At 51.9% G+C, this 24,997-nt stretch overlaps 4 protein-coding genes across 4 annotated transcripts; 3 read left to right on the top strand and 1 right to left on the bottom strand.

The window, feature by feature from the left end:
• Positions 1 to 761: 761 nt before the first annotated feature.
• Positions 762 to 1,198, bottom strand: IUM83_03801 (putative Mitochondrial Carrier (MC) Family; the record flags this gene model as incomplete). The annotated part of the gene is made up of 2 exons (XM_067927833.1): positions 762 to 773; positions 845 to 1,198. 2 exons carry the CDS (start codon positions 1,196 to 1,198, stop codon positions 762 to 764), a joined length of 366 nt encoding a protein of 121 aa, XP_067795410.1.
• Positions 1,199 to 23,407: 22,209 nt separating this feature from the next.
• IUM83_03800 (uncharacterized protein) lies at positions 23,408 to 23,776 on the top strand (the record flags this gene model as incomplete). Its single annotated transcript, XM_067927832.1, has 1 exon — positions 23,408 to 23,776. The coding sequence occupies one exon, from the start codon at positions 23,408 to 23,410 to the stop codon at positions 23,774 to 23,776; it is 369 nt and encodes a 122-aa protein (XP_067795337.1).
• Positions 23,777 to 23,850: 74 nt separating this feature from the next.
• Positions 23,851 to 24,393, top strand: IUM83_03799 (uncharacterized protein; the record flags this gene model as incomplete). The annotated part of the gene is made up of 1 exon (XM_067927831.1): positions 23,851 to 24,393. One exon carries the CDS (start codon positions 23,851 to 23,853, stop codon positions 24,391 to 24,393), a length of 543 nt encoding a protein of 180 aa, XP_067795299.1.
• A 24-nt stretch (positions 24,394 to 24,417) lies between these two features.
• IUM83_03798 (uncharacterized protein) lies at positions 24,418 to 24,783 on the top strand (the record flags this gene model as incomplete). Its single annotated transcript, XM_067927830.1, has 1 exon — positions 24,418 to 24,783. One exon carries the CDS (start codon positions 24,418 to 24,420, stop codon positions 24,781 to 24,783), a length of 366 nt encoding a protein of 121 aa, XP_067795300.1.
• Between the last annotated feature and the right edge of the window lie 214 nt (positions 24,784 to 24,997).

The following is a 24,997-nucleotide window of genomic DNA, read 5'->3' as shown; positions in this document are numbered from 1 at the left end:
CCTCTCCGCGCGGTGCGCACTTCAGCATAATGCGAGCACCCCATTGGTTATTATAGCTCAATTTTGACCACTCACAGCTACGCGTTGATTTACTGCCGATTCCAGCCTTTCTCCAAATCGCCCGTCTGTGGCAAATTTGGACGGAATTGACAATATCTATTGGTCAAAATAACGCTCATTACAACAACACAACAGAAGATATTCGCCGTTTTCGTCTCCACCTTCAGAAGGCGGAGACGGACACGGAAGCTGGAGATTGGGGTGCGATAGCTGAAATGGATGAAGCGTCCGCTCTCTCGCGCGCCACGTGTCGTGCATGCTGCAGTGCTCCTTGCAGGTGAATTCTACGGCACCCCCACAAGGGTGAAACCTAGATTCTGTCTGGGTAGGCAGCTGACTGTAGTACAGCGTTAAGCGAGAGCAATCTTCGTTGCGCGTTACTTCCAACGATGCTACGCGTTCTCACTGCGACAATCTCCATCTTCAGCTGCTCAGCGAACACATTCGAAGTACATACTGTACCATGACTCACGGTCCATTAGTCCTGGTTGTATACAGTCACGTCCTAATTCACGGTCTCATTTCTAATTGGATAGCCTATTGGCTTAGTAGCCATGGTTCCGTCCCGAAACCGAGCCCGGCGCACCTAAGAAGAGCTCGACAATCAAGCCCGTGAACGCTTGAAGCAGATTTTTGTCGAATGCTCCGATAGAGTTTGAACAACTGTGGAACGCTCTGGAGGACCCCATTCTTGCAATGCTTCATCGCTTGGGCTGCATCCACACAAAACAAGACGCAGACCAGGTTAGAAAGAGAATGCACATGCACATCAATTAGAACTAACGCTCAAGAGCTTACTCGTCGTGGTGGACATCTTGGACACTCCGTGACACGACGGGCACTTGACCGCCGACGCGCCATTCTTCACGATCAGGTGCTTCGCGCAGTGGCTGCAGCTCACCACGTTGGCGCCCCGCAAGCCGATGCCAGACAGGGACGGTCGACTCGCTCTCGACTCAACAGAGCGCACCGACGGCGTCGACGACCTCTTCTTCCCGCCGCTACACGCTGGCATCACTGACTGACTCGTCTTTTTCAATATGGGCACAATATCACGCACAAATTGACGTTGGTTCGACAGCGACAGTCGCCACAGGACCACTTCCAACCGTCGGGCGAGCGTCGGCAGCAGCAGCATGCCTGACACCGACTGCAGCACCGAGTACCGGTCGGCGTGATGTTTTTTTTTTGTGCCTTTTGGCACTCTTTCGAGGCGTACAGTCGATATTACTGCTGTAGGATAGTAACTGCGCAGTACCCTAACTAAATTCCTAAATTAGACTGAATACACCTTGAACGATTTTCATTGAATGTTCACCGTCGCATCTGTTTGTTACAAATCTAAATCGACCTACCAGACCTTGTATTATTAATTGTGGGCTACGCCGTACAGTGCGACCCCCCATTTTCGCGGAGGGTGGACCATAAAAGAAACGAGAGGGTAATAAACTATGCTATGGACATTAAAATGATTTGCTATTTGACTGTATTTCACTTAATCCGGGCCTTATAAATGAAGCCTGTGCGGCACCAGAAGTTGCGAATTGTTTCATCGAGATCTTTTTAAAGCCCTCAGAGCAACACTTCATTGCGGAGAAAAGATCCACAGTCATGTTGGCGCTAAGACAAAGTTAGTGTTTCTGAGTTAGTGTTAGCGTAGTGTACCAGGAGGGGTGACGCAACATTTGTATAACCCACAGAAATGTTTAATGAGGGCAGGGGTATGAAAAGGTCTATGCACCCGAGTTTAAGTCAATCTCGGAGAACGTGTCATCCCTCCCTTGATGCGGGGAAAACCTTTGAAAACGGAGATGTGCACGCCACTTGCGCAATCCAGTCCTATCCCAAAAGCTATCATCCGAGTGCCTCCGAATGTGCGGAGTATTATTTCTAACAGTTTATTAGAGGTCAGCAGCCGCGAAAACGGGGAGTCGCACTGTAATTGAATTTATGTTCCAATGAACCCGTGGTTTACGGTACATATAAAAATACGTTGTTATACAGTCTTTTGCCTGAATAAAGAACACCAGATGTATATTCAAAGTCCAAAGTGATCGGACTATACAGGCAAAATACTTGAGCCTCGAAAACAGCAAAAAACTAAATTATGTTAATTGAGAATGAAGCTGATATCAGCCTTACTAAGCAGACCGGTGTCGATGTCCTCGGTTTGCGGTCTGTGATTGGCGGAATCGTTGTAGATACCATCTAATTGGCGGAATCCCAAGTTCAACCCTTCTTGTAGCAGTGCAAGTGGCTACAACTTTAGTAACATCAGAAACAGAAGGTTATCAGCTTCTACCTGTTCTTTATTCAGGCAAAAGACTGTACTGTATTAGCTTGGTTGTTTCAATGGATTGCGGGGAGACTGGATGAAACGTCAACAAGGGCATGTGGTGTACCAGTAAACTTGTCGCATTACCCTAACCCGATCGCACTCGTCAGGTTGGTGCTTTCCGTCGTCATGCCCGGAGACCAGGAACTAACGACGCTCCACCTGTTGCACAGCATCCGTTCGCGCAGTCGAAGCAGCGTCTAGCTCCAGTGCAGAACCCACGACGACCGTTGTTAGCAGCGCCAGCTCGAGGCGCAAGCGCCTTCAGCAGCGAGTACGGCATTGACGCAACCACGACCAAAGTGTTTGCAACTTTCCTTAAAAGCGCTCCGGATGTTTTTGCAAATCAGGAATAGTATGGCTCTTTCTTTGAAATCGCCAAAACAAAAACGTACAGTAGCCTTAAATTAAAAATTGCATGAATCTGTCATTTGCGCCTTAGTTTGTATTAATAAAACTTGACCGGGAATGGTGTACTGCTACATGTATGGGCTGAATTGCACACGTCCAGGTGTGCCTGGACCAGCATACATCAGACTTGGTGCACCGAGGACTAGCTGTACGTCACAACAACACGAAAATGATACAAAACGTAGATGTGCTATCGAATACGGAGCACGTAGACACTGGGCACGTAGACACTGTTGGTTCCAATTTTTTTATACGCATACACTTTACAGTACCAGCATAGACCAGATGCTTGATGTCGTGCCATGATATCGGAACCGTACGATTGAATGCAGGGATGAATCAAATAGAGTCTACTGTTAAGCTCTGCTACAGCCCGGAACTTATCGTAAAAATCATCGTCCAGGTTGAATGCACCTACCATCTTATCTAGACTTCCATCACTGAGCAATTCGTCATTCGTCGGGCAGCCTCTCGCTCTACCCCGTGAACGCGGACGGCTCGCTGGCCCCTGTGTGCGACCACCACCGCTACGAAGGCGCGAGCCTGGTGATCCCGGACCGCTAGGGTGCACGATGGTCCTTCCCGCGCGAACTTTGATTGTATATAATAATATTTATGTATATTATACGTATCACACCGGTATGTCACAACATAGAAAATATGATAACATATGTAATTCATAAAGCGAGGGAACGTATACCGTTCAGTACTGTGTAACATATGGACGATCCACCACCCACATCTCAGTACTGTACTGGTTGTACTTATTTTAATAGAAATAAAATTTGACGACCATTTTGTTCCCCACGTGGTTGTGGTCATAACTCACAGTATATGGTTTCATGTTTCAGTCAATATACCTGCAGTTCTATTCGGTAAAATCAAAGGAAAGTCGGTTAGTGAAGAGTACCTTCCTGTATCCCTCGTTACTTTCTATTTTCTAATTCAGTACCTCCCAAACGGTTTGTCAAGACTATTCCGTTGTGTCCTCTCGGTCCCCACTTTTGTGCGGTCATCACAATCCCAGATGTCATTTCCGGTCCACGAACTCACTCACGGGCGATTCATTATACCTAGATTATACATGTAAAGTAATAGGTACGTGGTCACGTACGGGTTGGTGCAGCTCTCTCCCGGACCTCGTTTCATTCCAGCAAACTGCGCTCATTTCGCAATTTGGTGTGAGAGTACACATGACCCAAGTCCTCTGGGTCTCGGTTCTGGTTGCTGCTGCTGTCCTCGCCAACGCCGATGCATACTTCGTCGCAGACTCGAAGCTCTTGCTCCGTTCCGACCCGTCCGACATCTATTCCAAACGATTTCTGAGGTTCGACGATGAAGAGCGAGCAGGGGAGTCCACCATCATCGCCGAGAAGGCGAAAGCTCTGTTGGGGCCTTCCGTCTCGGCCGGAAAACTCTCGAAATGGCTCACAAACGGGAAGCCTGTCGAAGAGGTCTTCGTGCGGATAGGCTTGGGCACGAAGGTGTTGGACAACCCGCAAAGGCGATGTCTCTGATGGCGAGCCTTACCACGAAGTACGGCGACGAAGCGCTGATCCAAATAATCGAAGCGGCTAAGAAGGTCTCCCAGACGAAGGACGTGGCCACGAAGGTCGAGATGCAGCAGTTCCAGTACTGGGCCACGATTGGGAAACATCCCGACGACGTCTTCAACTTGTACGCGCTCAACAAGGCCGGAGACGACCTCCTCGCCAATCCACAGCTAGCCACGTGGTCCGCCTACCTCAAAGTCTTCAACGACAAGAACTCTAAGGAACAGACGACTTTGATCGCAGCTATGACCAAGAGCTACGGCGACGAAGGCGTGGTCAAGATCCTCGCAGCCGCGAAGAATGTCGCTGAGACGACCGAAACCGCCAAGATGCTCGAGTCCAAGCAGTTGCAGCGCTGGCTCCGGACGGACCCCGACGACGTCTTCAAACTACTGCGTCTCGACCAGGCGGGAGAGGAGATGTTCAACAGCGCGTCGTTGAACGCGTGGGGGGAAGTACGTGAGGGCCTACAACGCGAATAATCCGGAGAAGAAGACGAGCTTGATCGCCACAATGACCACGCACTACGGCGACGAAGGCGTCATTCGCCTGCTGGAGGCGGCCAAGAAGGTGCCGACCTCGGAAGCGATCGCCACGAGACTGCAGCGTGAGCAGCTCCAGTACTGGCTGAGCATACGCAAAGAGCCAGACGATGTGTTCAATTTGTTCCAGCTTAACAAGGCGAAGGACAAGCTCTTGGAAAGCCCTCAGTTCAGCGCTTGGGCCAAGTACTCGGACGACTTCTTCCAAGTACGGTGACATGGATAGCGCTGCCTTCCAGTCGATGCGCAATTACTACAGCGACGAAAGGTTGGCCAAGATGATCCTAGCCGCAGAGAAGAATCCAAGTATGAAGAAGATCGCACACTGGACAGAAGAAAGCTTGTTTAGGGGCTGGAGGGCAAAGCTTTCGCCAGGCAATGTTTTCATGGGCCTGAGGCTCGAACAAACGGGGACAAAGTGCTCGAGTCTCCGCTGTTCGCCTACTTTCAGAAGTACATGGTTCGTATAAGTGAAGGGATGCGCGATAAGGATAGTGCGATGATCTTGGCGATGACAACTGGCTTCGGCGACGAGGCTCTGGCATCGGTTCTCATCGCGGCGAAGAAGGTCCCGAGCACAGAAAAACTCGCTACCAAGTTGCAGGCCGACCAGATCCAGTTCTGGCTTGCCCAGAAAGAGACGCCTGAGCATCTCTTCAAAAAAGTTTTGTATCTGGACGACTCAGTCGACGACATCCTCACTAACCCGTTGCTTAACACTTGGGCCACTTATTTGGAAGCATTCAATGCGAAAAGGCCCCTCAAGGAAAGAGAGTCGATGATTGACCTCTTTAGAGCTACCTTTAGCGATCAGGATTTGACCACAATGCTCATCGCAGCAAAGGAAGTCGCGAGTACGAAGAAGGTGGCCACGGACTTGGAGACGGCGCTGCTCAACCAGTGGGTTCTAGACAAAGCGTCCCCGGCAGCCGTCTCCAAGTTTCTAACCGCAGGAGGAGTGGCGGATAGCACGAAGGCAAAGCTTCTCGAAACATACTCGGCCAAATTCAAGGAGACCTACGGTTAACTGAGGAGTGTCCATCCCATAGATAGCGAGGTGACCCTCCTATAGATAATGCTACTACGCAGTGCTTGCACTTGAATATCGGGTAGTTTTTTTGGGGTGAATGTTCCACATCGGGCAGGGCGACATCGCTTACCCAGGTAGTCACCCGCCCCAAATGCTTCCCGACAGAACCGATCGGCTTAGCTTCTGCGACGACATCGATGTTTTTTTCACGCCGTTATGCTTTCTTTGCCTAAACATTACATGTACAGTCAAACCTGTTTATATGAGGCCCCGTTGGTGACCATCTACAACAATGACTCATATAAAATTGACTCAGTTAAAAACAATTTTGTGGTGCACGTAAAGAAATCGCGCATAATTCGCTGCCGCACCGTAGTCTCCTGAACCAAAGCGGTCACGGTCTGTAAAGCTCTTCGTTCTCTATCAGTCTGCTCTCCGCATTGAAGCAGAAATGCAGACAGCTCCTTGCAATGTCTCAGAGCGATGGCAGGTTGAACTGTGGGTTCCTGGTCCTCCACCTCCTCCTGCTCGTCCTGCGAAACTGCATCACTTCCTGCTGCTTCGTCCACTATCACATCTGGGGTTGTTCATGCCAGGATTCTGCGTGAGCTTTAGGTGCACTTGGAGCTTTTGTTCTAGCGTCAGACAGGTGCGAGGAGACATTGCGAGGGGAAGGGGGGCTTGCGTTGGGCGTTGAGCAGTGGGGGCTTTGAAGAGTGTGTGGTCGTGAACAGTGTGAATCAAATAAACAGGTTAGACCTAATTTGGTCCTCCAAAATGTGACTCAGATACCTTGTATACATATAAACAGCGGTTATACAAAACTAAGTAAAATATTTGGTAGCAACAAAGCTTGCATCAAATATATGGCAAGGCTCAAATAGGGAGGATCATATAAACAGGTTTGACTGTACTAAACACGCAAGCTGCATGTACACCACGGTACAGGATGAACATGACCCGAGATTTCCAGGCAGGTTGGTCGTGCAGGTTTAAGACAAAAACACGAATTTATTTACGGTGTACGAAGCTGCTTCGCAGCATATCTCTTACTTAACTAATTATCAAACATGTGTAGAACAAGTTTGGTGTAAGCGGTGTTAGTATCCTGAGATTGTAATATCACTGATTGCAGGACGGCCCGATTCCAACCAGTGCTGGCGCGCATTCAACGACCACGCGCTCTGCAGGACGGATTCGCACGTCTTAAGCAGGTCGCTATAGCACGGTTCTGCCAACGTTGTCGTCGTTAGGCGTTAAACGATTGGCGACGACCTCGGCGTCCGAAGTTCCAGAACTCCCGGATCGTCTGGGCCATCTTCACAATGCAGGGCCCTGCAAAAGGGGATTTCGGCTAATTGTTGTCGGTTAAAGATCACGCGCGGGCTGCATCTGGGATACAATGTGTGATCTACCTTCGATCCAGTCTAGACCGCACACAATAGAAGCATGTTTGCTAAACCTCCACTCTGATTCAAAGTCAACGAATTCCTCTGGCCCATTACTCCACCTGGCATCCAGGAGTTAAGCACGGTGTCGCCGTTTTAGTCCAGGAACCAAACATGCGCCGAAGTTACCTTATGTTGCTTCTCGCCATTGTACATGTACTTGCAACATGTGGTGAGGTGTCGGCCAGCTGTGAATCAGAGCCTCTGATCAGTCGAAGCCTGTCCGTTCTGATGATACTGGGGCAAAATCCGACAACACCGGCAGGGTATTACGGAGCCACGAGCAAATTAGAGATGGCATTGGTGACGAAGAGAGAGTCCTTACCAGCACACTTAAAAAACGGATTGACTTGGATTCAAGCGGATACTTGAAGAGGGACGTCAAGAAATCCATCAAGAATAAGGAGTTTAAACTCGATTTCTACAAGAAGTGGGACAATCTCAACGTCAAATTATTAATAAACCCCTACACTTCCTCATGCACGTAGCGCACCGGGTAACCTCCAGTTGGGGTCATATATGGTACAGATCAGTTATAGGATCAGACAAACTTACTCTAGCATGATCAGGCAGTGATCAGGCAGCTCATCCAGGTAAACAAACGTGTATTAATTTCCTCGATTAGGTATACCTGCTTGCTATAGCACTTCCTCATTCAGCCCGCCAGGTTCCTCATCGGGCTCCGAAGTGCTGTCAGTTTGGCAGCTCGACTGCTGCAGGCTCCTCATCCTCAGCGTCATCAGCAATGTCATTTGGTATCTTTACCGGCACAGGTAGTTCGATTCGTTCGCGTGGTAGGCGGCGGGCGCACCCACGAGGGACGTCAGCTAGACGCTGTACATACTGTGCAGATAGCGTCTTAATGACACCCACAAAGCTCGCCATACTAGGGCGAGGCTTAGGAAAGTGACTATTGAGCTCCCTGTTAAACCTCTCAAGAGGATTATTCGTCCGCGCAATGAGCTCGTTGTTTAGGACGGCAACATTCCAGACACTCACGTCGTAATACTCCAGCCACGTTCGCTGAAAATACCCCCACAACCCCTCGCCACTTAGCTTTCGAATAGGATATCCCAGCCTCACCGCACCGCTGGCTGATATGAAGCTTCACCCACTTGATAGCTTGCTCTATCAAACTATGCTCAACGACAGTCAGCATGTCGACGACGCCACGTGTCATAGCGATGCAGCACTCCTCCTCAGGAATCAGAAACCTCTTCATAGCGCTTCTGAGCGCCTGCTTAATGTGAAATAGACACTCCAGCACAATTGCATTGGGAAATTGCGTCTGAATGGCTTCGATTAAAGCGCTTTCAAAGTCGCACACGACTTCGGCAGGCTCTAGTTGCTGATGTGTACCTTGCACTACAAAATGCACCATGTCCCAAAACGAATCGCCACTACTAGAAGTACTCAAAACGTAGTAAACAGGTACAAAACGTCCTGAAGCTCGGTCGTGTACCATGAAAACTACGCACTATTTGCACCCTGACGGTACACAGCGAAATGTACCGTCAACTAAATCGTAGTTCCATTGTAGCGTAGGAGGTTGATAAGGGAAGGGTGCGCCCAGTCGATCAGTCGTGTAGGTTTGCTGAGATTCTCGCTGTTCACATAATGAAAATGAAAGAACGAGACAGCTGCGTTCAACGCCAATGAAAGTGGTGGAATTTCAATCGCTCCATGTGCATCTCCACTGGAGTGTCTGCTTCTTGCTAGATAAACACGCCGAAGCACTTGGGTCTCAGATAACCCACGCACCACATGCTCATTATTCGCACCGTAAAATCCGTTGCGGAGGTCTTCCCAAATACGTCGCGCAAGAAGCGCAACCTGAGCAATTACCAGCATATCCTTCATTAGACCGGTGCCATCCACAACGCTACTACCAGCAGCATCAACCTAGCGACAAGTGTGAAGGCGTCCTGCCGTGTAGCGATGAAGAAAGCCATCGTGCCACGGCAGCCTTGGCGCCAATGAGAACTGTAACGGGGTTACACGTACAAGTGGCTACAAGCCACTTGTGAATTTAACAGATAAAATATCTGTTAAAAGTTTTAGATACTTCCTCACCTTGGTGTAAGACACACCAATGGATACATTGAAGTGGGCCACCACAATGAGTGGTCCACACCTACCCAAAGATCCTATTGGTAGAAAGCAGCATCTTTCTACCAATTAGAGACGTGCATATTAGCGGGGCTCTGACAGCCAGCCGCTGCCAACCCCTTTCATAGATGATAAACAGTTTTAGCAGATTTAGGAGGAAGATCAATTTACAAACAATACAGTTCTCATTTTACCTATTCTAAGTCACTTGGAGTCTTATCTGATTTAAATTATATTTGTGTATTCAAATATAATTAACCTAAGTAATTACTAAGTACTTACGCTTCCTCATACACGTTGCGCAACGTGTAAGCAAAAGTAGTGAGCCAAAGTAGGCCCACTACACCTGGTAACACTTTGTAGTCCGTCCAACGACCGACTACGTGACGTTCGTACGAGGTGTACGAACGCGGATCCGAGAACCCCATGAGCACGGAGGTGCCCATGGAGAGCTCCAATACGCCTGCAACGCATGTTGCACGCGCAGACTGCCCCCACCTGTCTGACCCAGAGTGGGAAGCCCTCCAACGACCGTCAACAGTCATTGGGGAGGCGGCGATAGCTACGATACTGCGTACGCTATCGCCGACAGAGCAACATGGTGTTGCTCTGGGGTTCATCATGAAGGAGCAGCGTGATACTGCTTCCTCAGTGACGGCGTCGTCAGCGACGACACCGCGTGCTCAACCATTAAAGTTGAGCGTAAGCAATTACGTGGGAAGAGAGGGCAAACCTCTCCTCCGGTGGCATGTTGAACTCGACATAGCCATAGCGGCTCGACGCATCGTCGACCCGCTGTCGAAGGTCGCATTCGCCACGTCCTGCCTTGGCGGACGTGCAAGGAGTTGGGCGTATGGGCGCCGACTCTCTCATCCTACGTGCTTCAGCACGTACGAAGTATTCAAAGAGGAGCACGGGCAAGCGTTTGAGACCCCGCAAAACGAGTTCCGGTCGAGGGCGGAGTTCCTCGACCTACGGCAGGGTAAGCATGACGTCCATGCTTACGCGCAGCGTGCACGGTACTTGGTCTCGAACATCGTGACCAACCCGATAGACGAGGCGACTAAGGTCGTCACGTTCATGAAGGGACTTAGAGATGGGCCCGTGAAGACCTATCTCTTCCGAGAGTACCCGAGTACTCTCGAAGCTCCGATTACTCTCGCAATGCAAGAAGCGTTTAGCCTGCGGCAGGTTAAACCCCATGCGAACGTACCGAAGCCACAACCGCGCCCAGTAGTGAGGACGGGAGGTCCAGAACCAATGGACCTCTCGAACGCAACAACTGCTGGTTACCACCAGGAGGGAGGTAACGTGCGATGCTTCCGTTGCGGAAGGATCGGTCACTTTTCACGGGAGTGCACAGCTCCCATGCCCCCTGGAGATGGCCGTCGTGGCGATGCTAGGCATCGCCGCGGACCAACAAAAAACGCGAACATCCAGTAGGCGCGGGGTGCCCTACTGGTAATGCAGTCACGCGTGCCGACATCGGGCACGCGACACTGAGGACTGCAGCCCCCAGTGAGACTAGCTCTCGCTGCAAGAAACAAGATGACAGGCCGAACCTAGTCATCTTGAAGGTAACGTCGAAGAGAGCGAGCGACTCTCTTCGAGCTTTGGCAGATTCAGGCGCGTCGAACAACTTTGTTCGACTACGAAGCCTGCCGAGACTTGACTTCGAGGAGGTAAATGCACCTCGAAGTCTTCTGGAGGTACGACTGGCAACAGGTGCCATCGTGAAGACCGAGAAGCGCGTCGTGAACGTGCGCTTCTCGTACAAACAACGAGTGTTTGTCGAACACTTTATCTTCCTGGACCTGGACGATAAGTTCGACGTGGTAATGGGCATACCGTGACTTGCCCAGCATGATCCGGTAATAGACTGGAAGAAGCGCACGCTCATGCGCTTCGGTCGCAACAGCGGAATAGAGAGCGATGGGCCTGTTACCGCAGCACACGCACCAGTAGGTGCGCGCGGCTCACCAGTCGAGACAGCGCTTAATGCTGTCCCGGAGCGCCCAGGGAGTGCGCGAGGGTCTTACACTCTTACAGCCTAATAGTCGGTTTGACTTGATTTTACTATAGTCACGATTTGGGATCTCACAGAAGCGCTCTAATAATCGATTTTTCTTATAACCGTCGCCACTGTAGCCGGTGGTCTCTGTAACTAATATTAACCAACCACATTTCATTCAATCAGAGCCGCCTTCGCTTCGCGCGGCAACCAAGCGTTGTTTTGGCCAATCATAAGTCCGGGTTAGCGTGACAGGAATACGTTACGAACATCCTTGCTCGTTTTAGTGGTCTAGGATTTGTGAAAGACGCTGAAAAAGACCTGCTACCAAAAGCACTCGCGTTTCTGTACTTTATCGGGTGGGTCGCATAATAGAAGCTGTTTGTGTAAGGTCGACACAAATAAGGACCACCCCCTTCCCGACTCAAAACCGAATGTATTAACCGAAGCCTGTACAATACAAGGCGATATGAGATGTTTTCGGTAGTTACCACGTATCCGTGCCGGGCATATGGCAGGTCAGATCTCGCTTATCTTGATTAAAGTATGCAGGCAATACTGGTCCACACAGAGAACACCGGATACAGTGGCGCTGGTTATAAGAGAAAATCGACTATTAGAGCGCTTCTGTGAGATCCCAAATCGTGACTGTAGTAAAATCAAGTCGAACCGGATATTAGGCTGAAAGAGGGTAAGAGAGCTCCCCCGCCAAACCAAAACTACACAATGTACGGGGACTGGGGGATACGTGGGTCATTTTTAAACACGATCAGGAGTACAACAATGGTTGCGCCAGCACCTCACTATCTACGAAAAGAACAAACTCCGTCGCGTGGAACGCTGTTTCGGAGGCGACACGTAGACAACTAGGATTGTGTCAGCAAGCATAAGCGCTAGGCTGGAGCGCGACAGTGAACCAACTAGAAAACCGGAGCTTGGAGATCTAGAACTGCTCATATCTAGATTAAATTTATTGGGTCCGTTGAGCGCGCCGAGCTACGCTGCTGTTGGAGATGTTGTTGGACACAATTGAGCAGTCTTCAAGTGACAGCGAACGCGCGGTGACGCACTACAAGTGGCGCAAAAGCTCCAGATCTACATGTTTGCCCACGGATTGCGGGACAGCGTACAGAACGTTGTCGACACCACCAGGAGAATGACAATCACCTCTAAGTGCCCGACTCTTACTTCCTTGTGGAATAGTAGTTTGTGTGTTAAATGATAGGTTGTTTCTATGGGAAATAGTAGTTTGTATGCTGAATGATAGGTTTTCTAATTTGATTTAAATTATACTGTGGATTCAAGTATAATTAATTCAAATTATTGGGGATCGAGATCTTGTACGGACTCTTCATCTTGCGGGAGAAGGATTCACATTCACTGTCCATCTGTGGTTCTCCTTTCGGAGGTGGAGGTCCGTTTTGGGATCATCGTTCGGAGCCATCGTCCCGTTTAGGGACTTCAGCGCGCGCAGCAGTCTTGTGTGCTATCTCGACTTTCTAGAGGAGGGGGGGGGTTCTGCACGTAGGTGTTGTGTTGGCTGGTCATAATCGGTTGCTAGTCATCGTCCATGTGGCTCTAGTGCCGGGTGAATACTGGCTGCATGGTTGTCTTGGTCGTACTTGGTGGCGTCTGTAGCGTAGTTGGGGCAGGATGCCCCTGAGGCGAGGCCGATGAAACCTTGATCGCCTAGGGGGTTGTGTATAGCGTAGCTCAGGAAAATACTGGGAGTCAACAGAAGAAGAATAAAATCCAAAGTGCCGCAAAGCAAACCCTGAATTCTGATCACTCATCCTTGTTTGGCGTGAGTACCTTGCGTAATCCCTGTCGGCTCGTTTATCTTCGACGGAACGGCACTTCACCGGAGTTGTAATTGTAGCTTTTGAAGAAGCGCTGAGGTGCACGTCTATTCCAGAACGCGTCCTCGATGCTGAAGCCAACCCAGAATTTCAGATCACCCGAACCCAGAATATCACGAATTCAGGATCCAGGTTTTCACTTCGACTCTGGGTGAAACTTGGAACTCAGAAGGCACCTTACTCAAGTGCTCTCTTAGTCCGATAACCAACAAATACAGAGTATACAACACTACAACTAGCCGTCACTTATTCTTTTGGACCCTCGGACGGTGGGTCACTCACACACGAGGCTCACTCGAGTCTGAAATCCAGGCGCCTAGCTCGCCTGAATACTCGCCAACACGCGCACCATGTACTGGGCCTACTTTGGCTCACTACTTTTGCTTACACGTTGCGCTACGTGTATGAGGAAACGTAGAAGTTTATTAATAATTTGAATTAATTATACTTGAGTCCACAAGTATAATATAAATCAAATAAAAAACCCAAGTAGCTAGTTTAAGATAAAATGAGAACTGTATTGTTTGTAATTGATCTTCCTCCTAAATCTGCTAAAACTGGTTATCATCTATGAAAGGGGTTGGCAGCGGCTGGCTGTCAGAACCCCGCTAATATGCACGTCTCTAATTGGTAGAAAGATGCTGCTTTCTACCAATAGGATCTTTGGGTATGTGTGGACCACTCATTGTGGTGGCCCACTTCAATGTATCCATTGGTGTGACTTACACCAAGGTGAGGAAGTATCTAAAACCTTTAACAGATATTTATCTGTTAAGCCATAAGTGACAAATGTCATGCACAAGTGACAGTTGTCACTTGTGACCGTTGTCATGCACAAGTGACTGTTGTCACTTGTGACCGTTATCGTGCACAAGTGACTGTTGTCACTTGTGTGTGTAACCCCGTTACACCATCCCCCCGTTAAGCTTAGACGTGTCGGTCTCGACACGTCAATTAATATTGACTGCTTGTCAATTGATTGTGTTGGGGAGATCCGTGCTCATCCGCAATGAGCACGACCAAGTTGAAGACTGCCATTGCATCAGAGGGTAAGCTCTCAGTTGCTGAGTACCATGCGCGGTAGCGCGAGGTGCGCCGCTACCATGGGAACAGACAACACAGTGTCCGTGTATGATTCTTCGATGTCGACCGCGCCTGTGCGTCGACATCTCTAAGCGAATTTCTGTTGCTTACCGTGATCGGGTAAGCAAGCGCCAAAGCACTTCGAGTCCTTCTCGAAGTGAGGCAAGTATTAGCAACTCCACGCTGTTGCGGTGGAGGCTGGTGTCCGTGCGCCGTGCGCACTGTCCGTCCAGGTGGCGGTGCATATTAGCAACCGCGACCACAACAGGTATACTATATGTATACCTGAGAGCTTCAATGATCTCCGTGCTAATTATCTAGCACGCGAGTCGTCAGGCGTTGTAGATTACTACAGCGCTCGCACTACCTTCTTGCTGGTAGTGCGTGTTGGGTTTCGTACTCCTTCACCATGTCCGGAACGTCTTCCATAAGGACGTTCCGTGGTTCCCACGTGTCGTGTTGGGGAGGGAAACCTCTCCAACGAATGCGAAAACAATCCGGACCTCGGATTGTTTTCCTATGACCAACAATTCGCTGGACGATCCAGCGAATTTCTCCGCGTGCGTCTCGCAGCGGTGGCGGAGGTGGTGGAAACACGCTCCGATGGTCAACGCCGTGTTGACCTTCATCTCGTGTTGCTCCACGACCAAGTGACGGTCGTGGAGTACTTTCAGAGCGCGGCGGTTGCCGCTCTGTCCCTTTGTGTCCCGGCTCTGGCGGTCTCCCAGACCGCCTTGAACGTGCCGGTCGGGCTGTAGGCCCGACTGTATTAACTGCTCCAGCGCGACTATGCGCTGGAGAGGAGGGTTTCCCCTGTCGACTCTGTCTCTTCGGGTCAGACGAGCCACTTGGCTCGTGCTCGAGGTATGGCTTTAACCGCCCGACATAAAATGTCGGGTGGAGCCGCACGCTAGACGGTATGTCTAGCGTATATGCGTTACCGTGGCGTGCCATCACCGTGAACGGCCGATGAAGCGCGGAGCAAGCTTTCTTGCTCCGAAATCCGAAACTGCATGTTTAGGCAGGTTTTGAGTAGATAACAAAACCAATGAATCCACGTTGAATTCATTTGTGTTGCCCCTGCCAAAATTATCGGCGTTCAGCTTCTGTTTATCCACAGAAGCTGCAATCGTGTCATGGACAAACCGAATTACGGCTTGTCTTTTATTGATAAAGTCAATCGCATCCGAGCTGAACGAGTTCAGCTCGCTCTCCGCTAGAGGCCCGACCTCTGCGTGGTTCGTGGCGGTGTCTGCGCCCTGCGCAGACCCGTGGTCCTTGTTCCTTGTGGAGTCTGTGCTCTGCACAGACTCGTTTTCCTTGTTCTGGGAGTCAGCGCACTGCGCTGACCCTTGGTTCTTCCTGCCAAGGTCTGCGCGGGGCGCAGACCTGGTTATCTTGTTCGTTGTTGTCGCTGCTGGCACTGTGCAGGTATCAGAGGCTTTCTGCGGCTGCTGTGTTACAGTCGTATGTCCTCCCCCACTTAACGTGGGAGCCACCACTCCGAGTAAACTCGGTAAACGTGGATGCCGCATGGCATTCACATAAATGGTGTATGCCCGGTCGAGGCATGCACCGAGCTGTTGATGACGAATTCCGCCATCGACAAACACTTGCTCCAGTATTGGAACGAGTGAGCGTAGCTCTTCAACATATCGACGAGCACGCGATTCACGCGCTCGGTTTGACCGTCCGTCTGCGGGTGATCTGCAGTCGACATGGAAAGCTGGCTCCCAAGAAGTGTAAACACTTCTTGCCACAGGTGCGCTGTGAAGCGCGGGTCTCTGTCCGACACGATTTCGGTCAGCATGCCACCATGTCAACGAATAGACGGGCCGTCTGCTTCGCAGTCACTTCTGCCGGCACCGCAGCAAGATGTACCATCTTGCTGAAGCGGTCGCCGAAGACCACCACACCGGTATTCCCTCCGCTGTCCGGGGGAAGACCAAAGATGAAGTCCAATGACATGGACTTCCAACACTCCGACGGAGTCGGTAGTGATTGTAACGGAGCCTGCGCGAACGGCGCAGACGTTACGCGTTGGCATACCTCGCAAGCACGGATGTACTTGCGCACCCACTTATACTGGTGGTGCCAGTAGAAGTCGCGCGTGAGAAGGACGTATGTCTTCTCACGTCCGAGATGTCCCGCAGTCGGGGCATCATGATATTCGTACATGATCCTGAGTCGCAGGTCATGGTCGTTCGGCACGACAACGCGATCGGCGTTGTCGTCGACTGCATTGTAAAGCAGTAATCCGTCGTGCACACGAAAGCGGTGTGCACGCGCTCGAAGGTGCTTGGGCAACTTCTGACGGGACTTGTCAGAAGGCGCTGCGCCATAGGCCAGCAAGAGCTTCGCGTCCGCGTCGTGCGCGTACGCGACCTTCACATCATCCAACAGGGACGATGTGGGTTTGCTCGATCGCATGGCGTCAATGGCATTGACGTCAGCAGCTTCTGCGTAGTCCGGCCGACGTGATAACGCGTCGGCCACCACATTCAACCTTCCGGGTTTGTATTCGACCCGGAAGTTATACTCCGCAAAGAATTAGAGCCATCTCGCCATTCTTTGTGATATGTGTGGCGACTTCACTGCGGTACGCAGTGAAGCATGGTCGGTGTAGACCACAAATGGTCTACTTCCAAGCAAATACACTCGGAACTTTGCGAGTGCGTACTTCATGGCAAGGAGTTCCTTGTCATGTACCGGATAATTGCGCTCAGCTGCCTTCAGCTGACGCGATTGGTAGTAGACGACACGATCACGGCCCTCGTGATCGTGTTGCATCAACGCGCATCCGATCGCGAAATCGGATGCGTCACACACTACGTGAAATGGGCGATCTTGGTCAGCCACTGCCAAGATCGGCGCCTCAGTCAAGCCCCACTTGACTGCATCGAATGCCTTTTGGCAATCGGCTGTCCAATTCCACACAGCTTCCTTCTTAAGAAGCTGTGACAGCGAGTGGATCTTGCCCGCATAGTCCTCCACGTACTTGCACAAGTACGTGGCCAAGCCAAGGAACTGCCTCAGTTCCTTGACACTTGAAGGCGTTGGCCATTCGTTAATCACTCTGACCTTTTCCGGGTCAGGGCGAACACCATTCTTCCCTACGAGACACCCGAGGACGGGTATCTCGCTCGCCCCGAAGATACACTTCTTCAGGTTTGCGTAGAGCTTATGCTTTCGCATAAGCTCGAGTAGCTTCCGGAGATGCATCCTGTGCATCTCTACGTCGGTCTTCCCGTTCACAGCCCGGCTGTGGATGAATACATCATCGAAGTAGCTCGGTGCGAAGTCGCGCACCGAGCGCAACAAGTGCGTCACGCACCTGTTGAAAGTCGCAGGGGCGTTCTTAAGCCCCTGTGGCATTACTAGCCATTCCCAGAGCATGCCGCTTGGCGTGCTCACTGCCGTGAGAGGGATGTCGCTCTCACGCATTAGGATCTGATAGAACCCATCTCGCAAGTCGAGAGCACTGTAAACGGTGCTCCGGCCATCGAATCGATGATAACATCTTTTCGCGGTATCGGCGTCTGCGCCGGTACTGTCGCATCGTTCAGCTTGTTATATGCATGAACGATGCGCCATCCCCTCTGTGGGGTTTTGACACAGAACGTCGGAGCACTGTGCGGGGACTTTGATTCCCGCACTTGTCCTGCTTTGCGACGACTTTCAAAGAAGTCGTCGATCGCTTTTACTTGCTCTCGCGGCAGTGGCCACTGCCGCGTGACACAGTACTTCGTGCCCGGCACGAGATCAATCTCGTGCTGAATGCCCTTATCCTGCGGAAGCTCCGCAGGAATCTCTTCCGGGAGTACGTCTTTGTACTCCCTCAACAATTCGTAATAGGGACTCGACTTCAGCGAGTCCCAACCTTGTTCCTCGACGCGCTCCCGCTTCGTCTTCGCACTGAGAGTGTCTTCACTCTCAGTGGTACTTCCCATGAAGAGCTGCCTCAGCTCTTCGCTCTCGCTCGCCGTTCTTTCGCTGTCCGAAAGAACGCAGACTTGCTCGATGGGTCCATCGTGCAAGTCGCGCGTGAAGCACTTCCAGCTCATGTCTGGAAGCGAAGTCAACTCCGACGCCGTCGTCGGAGGATTAACGAGCTCCATTTCACGAAACTGGAATCCAGTATCGGTGCGCGTCAAGACGCTCAGCGTCTCGACATCCGGCGTCACCCCCTCAGTCTGCCCAGTAGACTGCTCTTGTTGCGTCTCGGTCCCGGACCGAGACTTGCGCAGCGTTCTCCGCTTGCGCCGTCTTCTTGTTGTGCGGAGCCCGGCTCCGCACAGTTGTTCTTCTGGTCCAGGCCCGGCCGTGTGCAGTTGTTCGCCGGCGGACCCTGTCCGCGGGCGCGCGGTATCAAGCCCGGCTTGACCGCATTTTCCTTCGTGCAACTCGGCTGCACCGAAGTGTGTTCCATCGTCGACAGACCCTGTCTGCGGGCACGCGATATCAAGCCCGGCTTGATCGCATGGCGCTTCGTCGTGCAGCCCGGCTGCACGACAGCACGCAAATTGCGTCAGTGCGGTACGTTTGCAACCGTCCGCACGGTTTGTAGCATCAACTCCCGGGGTTGACACGCCTTCGTCACCTCGACGACCTTCATTGGCGGAGCCCTTCATGATCGAGGGTGCGTCGGCTCCCGGAGCCGACGCGTCGTTGTCGACCTGACCTCTTCGAGTCAGGGACTGTTCCTTATACGCTTGAGCGTGGGTATTGGTTCCCGGAACCAGTACATCTTTTCTTCTGCCGTCGGCAGCATTGCCGACGTTGGTTTCACTTGTGCGCGCCCTCGCGCACTTCTTGGGCATTCTGGGACAGCATTAAGCGCTGTCTCGATTGGTGAGCCGCGCGCACCTGCTGGTGCGTGTGCTGCGGTAACAGGGCCATCGCTCTCTATTCCGCTGTCACGGCCGAAGCGCATGAGCGTGCGCTTCTTCCAGTCTATTACCGGATCATGCTGGGCAAGTCACGGTATGCCCATTACCACGTCGAACTTATCGTCCAGGTCCAGGAAGATAAAGTGTTCGACAAACACTCGTTGTTTGTACGAGAAGCGCACGTTCACGACGCGCTTCTCGGTCTTCACGATGGCACCTGTTGCCAGTCGTACCTCCAGAAGACTTCGAGGTGCATTTACCTCCTCGAAGTCAAGTCTCGGCAGGCTTCGTAGTCGAACAAAGTTGTTCGACGCGCCTGAATCTGCCAAAGCTCGAAGAGAGTCGCTCGCTCTCTTCGACGTTACCTTCAAGATGACTAGGTTCGGCCTGTCATCTTGTTTCTTGCAGCGAGAGCTAGTCTCACTGGGGGCTGCAGTCCTCAGTGTCGCGTGCCCGATGTCGGCACGCGTGACTGCATTACCAGTAGGGCACCCCGCGCCTACTGGATGTTCGCGTTTTTTGTTGGTCCGCGGCGATGCCTAGCATCGCCACGACGGCCATCTCCAGGGGGCATGGGAGCTGTGCACTCCCGTGAAAAGTGACCGATCCTTCCGCAACGGAAGCATCGCACGTTACCTCCCTCCTGGTGGTAACCAGCAGTTGTTGCGTTCGAGAGGTCCATTGGTTCCGGACCTCCCGTCCTCACTACTGGGCGCGGTTGTGGCCTCGGTACGTTCGCATGGGGTTTAACCTGCCGCAGGCTAAACGCTTCTTGCATTCCGAGAGTAATCGGAGCTTCGAGAGTACTCGGGTACTCTCGGAAGAGATAGGTCTTCACGGGCCCATCTCTAAGTCCCTTCATGAACGTGACGACCTTAGTCGCCTCGTCTATCGGGTTGGTCACGATGTTCGAGACCAAGTACCGTGCACGCTGCGCGTAAGCATGGACGTCATGCTTACCCTGCCGTAGGTCGAGGAACTCCGCCCTCGACCGGAACTCGTTTTGCGGGGTCTCAAACGCTTGCCCGTGCTCCTCTTTGAATACTTCGTACGTGCTGAAGCACGTAGGATGAGAGAGTCGGCGCCCATACGCCCAACTCCTTGCACGTCCACCAAGGCAGGACGTGGCGAATGCGACCTTCGACAGCGGGTCGACGATGCGTCGAGCCGCTATGGCTATGTCGAGTTCAACATGCCACCGGAGGAGAGGTTTGCCCTCTCTTCCCACGTAATTGCTTACGCTCAACTTTAATGGTTGAGCACGCGGTGTCGTCGCTGACGACGCCGTCACTGAGGAAGCAGTATCACGCTGCTCCTTCATGATGAACCCCAGAGCAACACCATGTTGCTCTGTCGGCGATAGCGTACGCAGTATCGTAGCTATCGCCGCCTCCCCAATGACTGTTGACGGTCGTTGGAGGGCTTCCCACTCTGGGTCAGACAGGTGGGGGCAGTCTGCGCGTGCAACATGCGTTGCAGGCGTATTGGAGCTCTCCATGGGCACCTCCGTGCTCATGGGGTTCTCGGATCCGCGTTCGTACACCTCGTACGAACGTCACGTAGTCGGTCGTTGGACGGACTACAAAGTGCTACCAGGTGTAGTGGGTCTAACTTGACTCACTACTTTTGCTTACAAGTTGCGCTACGTGTATGAGGAAGCGTAAGTACTTAGTAATAACTTGAGTTAATTATACTTGAGTACACAAGTATACTATAAATCAAGACTCCAAGTGACTTAGATTAGGTAAAATGAGAACTGTATTGTTTGTAAATTGATCTTCTTTCTAAAATCTGCTAAAACTGTTTATCATCTATGAAAGGGGTTGGCAGCGGCTGGCTGTCAGAGCTCCGCTAATATGCATGTCTCTGATTGGTAGAAAGATGCTGCTTTCTACCAATAGGATCTTTGGGTAGGTGTGGACCACTCATTGTGGTGGCCCACTTCAATGTATCCATTGGTGTGACTTACACCACGGTGAGGAAGTATCTAAAACTTTTAACAGATATTTTATCTGTTAAATTCACAAGTGGCTTGTAGCCACTTGTACGTGTAACCCCGTTACAGTTCTCATTGGCGCCAAGGCTGCCGTGGCACGATGGCTTTCTTCATCGCTACACGGCAGGACGCCTTCACACTTGTCGCTAGGTTGATGCTGCTGGTAGTAGCGTTGTGGATGGCACCGGTCTAATGAAGGATATGCTGGTAATTGCTCAGGTTGCGCTTCTTGCGCGACGTATTTGGGAAGACCTCCGCAACGGATTTTACGGTGCGAATAATGAGCATGTGGTGCGTGGGTAACATATATTTATCTGTTAAACCATAAGTGACAAATGTCATGCACAAGTGACAGTTGTCACTTGCGACCGTTGTCATGCACAAGTGACTGTTGTCACTTGTGTGTGTGTAACTCCGTTACACACCACCCTCAATTAAGAGGGCAAATACAATCACTATCAGTTAACCTTCCCGGCACACGCAGCAGTCAATACAATATCCTGGAGGCGACTACTTAGCACTCCAGAACACAATCGGGAACATGAAATGGGCTACCACGAGCACGGCAAGAGACCCAACTAGGGTATGAAATAGATGGATCACCTCAGGAAGCACAAGGCGTCTCTGGTCACCACCTAACTGGACTTAGAGTAGGTGGAGCTCACACAGACGACTCGTCCTTGTAGTCGATGTGCCCTCAATGTCCCGCGGTGGTAGTCTCGGGTCCTCCGGATTTCCGTCGGCAGGCTTGGCTGAAGTCACTTGCGCGTTACAGGGAAAATTGAACTCTGTTTTGGTTATCGACTACACTATCACTTCTCTCTTCTGCACTCTTCTTCGGGCAAATGTCTTCGGTTCACTATGTTTCGGGTCGAATATCTTGGCTTCAGTACACCTTGGGCTCTGAGGTCCTGACTAGTGACGACTTGGTCGTCGCACCTTCGTCGTGGGTTAACAAATGACTTGGTTTCACGATGCAGTGAGTCTGTTGTCTTGGTTACAGTATAGTGTGAGCACTCGCTCGAAAAAGTCGAGTCGACAGGTCTTAGTGGATACTCGACTGTTCTTCAAGCCACACATTACTTGATTGCAAACTGGCCTCAAACTGGCTCCAAACTTGCCTTGCATTCACACTCAGGATTCCACTTGCTATCTTGGGTGATTCTTGGAATCTTGGCGTAACTTGGTGAATCTTGGATGTCGGCTTGGGAGATACTTGGGTTTAGTATAGGGCGTCTGGATTCACGGTCTAATTCCAGGATTCCATCTTGAAATCCTGGGTCACTTGTCTTCACACAAGTGAATCTTGGGTTTCCGTGGTGCACTCTTGGTGCAAACCCTTCTTCATCACAGACTAGCGTGTATCTCCACAAACATCAACTTGTACGGCTTCCAGCGCGTGGTCATGGTGGTGGTAGTGGGTGTTTCTTGGTACTTGATCCAGTTTGTCGCTCTGGACCACAGCAAGACGAGGTGTACTCTGGGATACATTCTCCAGAGACACTTTCCGCCAGCATTTAGGCACTCGTCGTAAGGGAAAGTCCGGTGGCTGGACTCAATGCACTGTTGAATTCTGGGTGTGCACGCCCAGGATTTCACATTTCCAGCCGGTTGGGCCCATCTGCGGTCAGGCGCAGGATTCCTTCCACAAGAACACGACCCATCCCTGTCACCACTCATGTCACACGGGTACGGCCGCGCCGCATCCTCTCTCTCCACCAATCACAACTCAATATAGACTTCAAGTCAAACCAGTGACGGTTCGTCGTCAGCGAAAATCTAGGGCCGCTGTGTGCCCCCCCCCTCCTGGTCCAAGTCCATCATAGAGGAAAATACTCCGAAATGGTGAACCATGGCCAGGCCACTATCACACAAGGCGCGCCACAGTGTAGAGCTCGACGCGGTCGTTGCACTCTATCACCTTCCAGGATTTCAATCACTTCTGCACCCTCTCCCCAACGGTTGGTCGTCAGAACCCATCTTCAAGGTACTTTTCCCGAAAGCACAAAATCACTCGCGCGATGCGAGGTCACATCGCCATTTTACAGCTCATCAACATGACCGAGCGCTCCCCTGCAGCGATGCCAGCGCTCGGCGCGGCGCCTTCGGCTGACGCGGCAGCTCCGGCGCAGCAGCGCGAGAGCAGCGCATCTGCGGCCATCTCCAACACTCCAACCGTCGACGGCAACACTCCAGCGGGCGACATGGCGCCCGGCAACTCTTCAGAGGGCGGTTCGGCGCCCAGCGACACCTCGGCGCGCGCTCCACCGGCGCAACAGTCGACTTCTTCGGATGGCCAAGACGCGCAGCCCGATCACGAGGCTGGCAAAGGCGGAGAAGGCGATTCGGCGGGCGCTAGCAGCGCGAGCCCCGCTCAAGGACGTCCAGCCTCCAGCGCGCAAGAAACAGCCGAGGAGGTGGCAGCTGACATTACAGCTGGCGCGCGATAATCGCACGGTCGCCTGCGTACGACGTTCCGCGCCACGCGACCATCGACGACATCCACCGGCTCCTCTACAGTGGTCTGCTCAAGTACGAGGAGGTCCACCAGCCCGCGTTCCTACAACCTGAGCTGCCGCCCCATTGGAAGCTCCCCTCGCCACCGGGTCCAGAGGGCCACGCGTATCTCGTGGGTGTACCAGCTTCCATCAGCAACGTTCGCAATGGAGCTTACACCATGGACGGTTATGGCGGGACCACGACTCTGGTTGGCTTCGAGGACTTCTCTGATGACGATCTCGTGGAATTGAAACAGCTCTGGGGCGCGGACACTAGCAATGGTATGCTTCGTGCGCGGCGTGTCGCGCTTTCTGCGTACGATCTGGACGGAGTCCTGAATTCCATTGGCTCTCGTCGTGAATTCGCTTCCATTCTCAGGCACTTCAATAGCTCGCGGCCGGCCGAGCGCGTGTTCAAGACAACTGGATTCCTGCGTCGTGTCCTTGGTAGCCATCGCCGACTCCGCACGCAAGTCGAAGCCCAAGGGTCGTCTGCCATCCAGGATGCCATCGCTGCTCAAAGCAAGTGCGAGGAACTCCAGCGCGAGTGGAAGTTCACATGTGACTAATGGCACCGCGAGCTTGACGAGGCTCTGAGCAAGACGGCGGACCTTGAAACCCAGCACCAGATAGAGCTCCAGACTCAGAAGGCCAAATACCAAGACGAGATTGATACCCTGGAAACTGAGCGAGCTTGGCTGGAGGCCAGGCTCGAGGACGCAGAAACACAAGCGCGAATCCTGAAATCACGGCTCGAAAATGCCACGCTGGACCCCTGGAAGTTTTCCGACTTCCTGCAAGAACACACAGACTTCTCGGGAAATTGGGAGCGTCTCCATGATTTGTTCAAGCTCTGCATCAAGGACTACAAGCTTCCTGAATCCTGGGACACAGTCATCAGTGTCACCGTGATGGGCAAGCGCAAGGATCCAGTACCTCCGTATCCAGAACAAAGCTAACGACTACCTCCGTCTGCTGGGCCACGGACACCGAAGCGCCCAGACATCCTGGATCTCACCGGTTCCGAAAGCAAGCCCAAAGGGAAAGCGAACTCCAGCGGCGAGGCGAATTCTGGAACCAAAACACAAGAATCCAAGAAACGGTAAAGCTCCAGGAAGGCACAAGCGTCGGAGTCATCCCAGGATTACAAGCGTCACCAGGTGCAGGGTCGCC

Source organism: Phytophthora cinnamomi, assembly GCF_018691715.1.
Source record: "Phytophthora cinnamomi strain GKB4 chromosome Unknown Contig21, whole genome shotgun sequence".
In the NCBI taxonomy this organism is placed as follows: domain Eukaryota; phylum Oomycota; class Peronosporomycetes; order Peronosporales; family Peronosporaceae; genus Phytophthora; species Phytophthora cinnamomi.
This window is presented reverse-complemented; position numbering and strand designations above follow the sequence as displayed.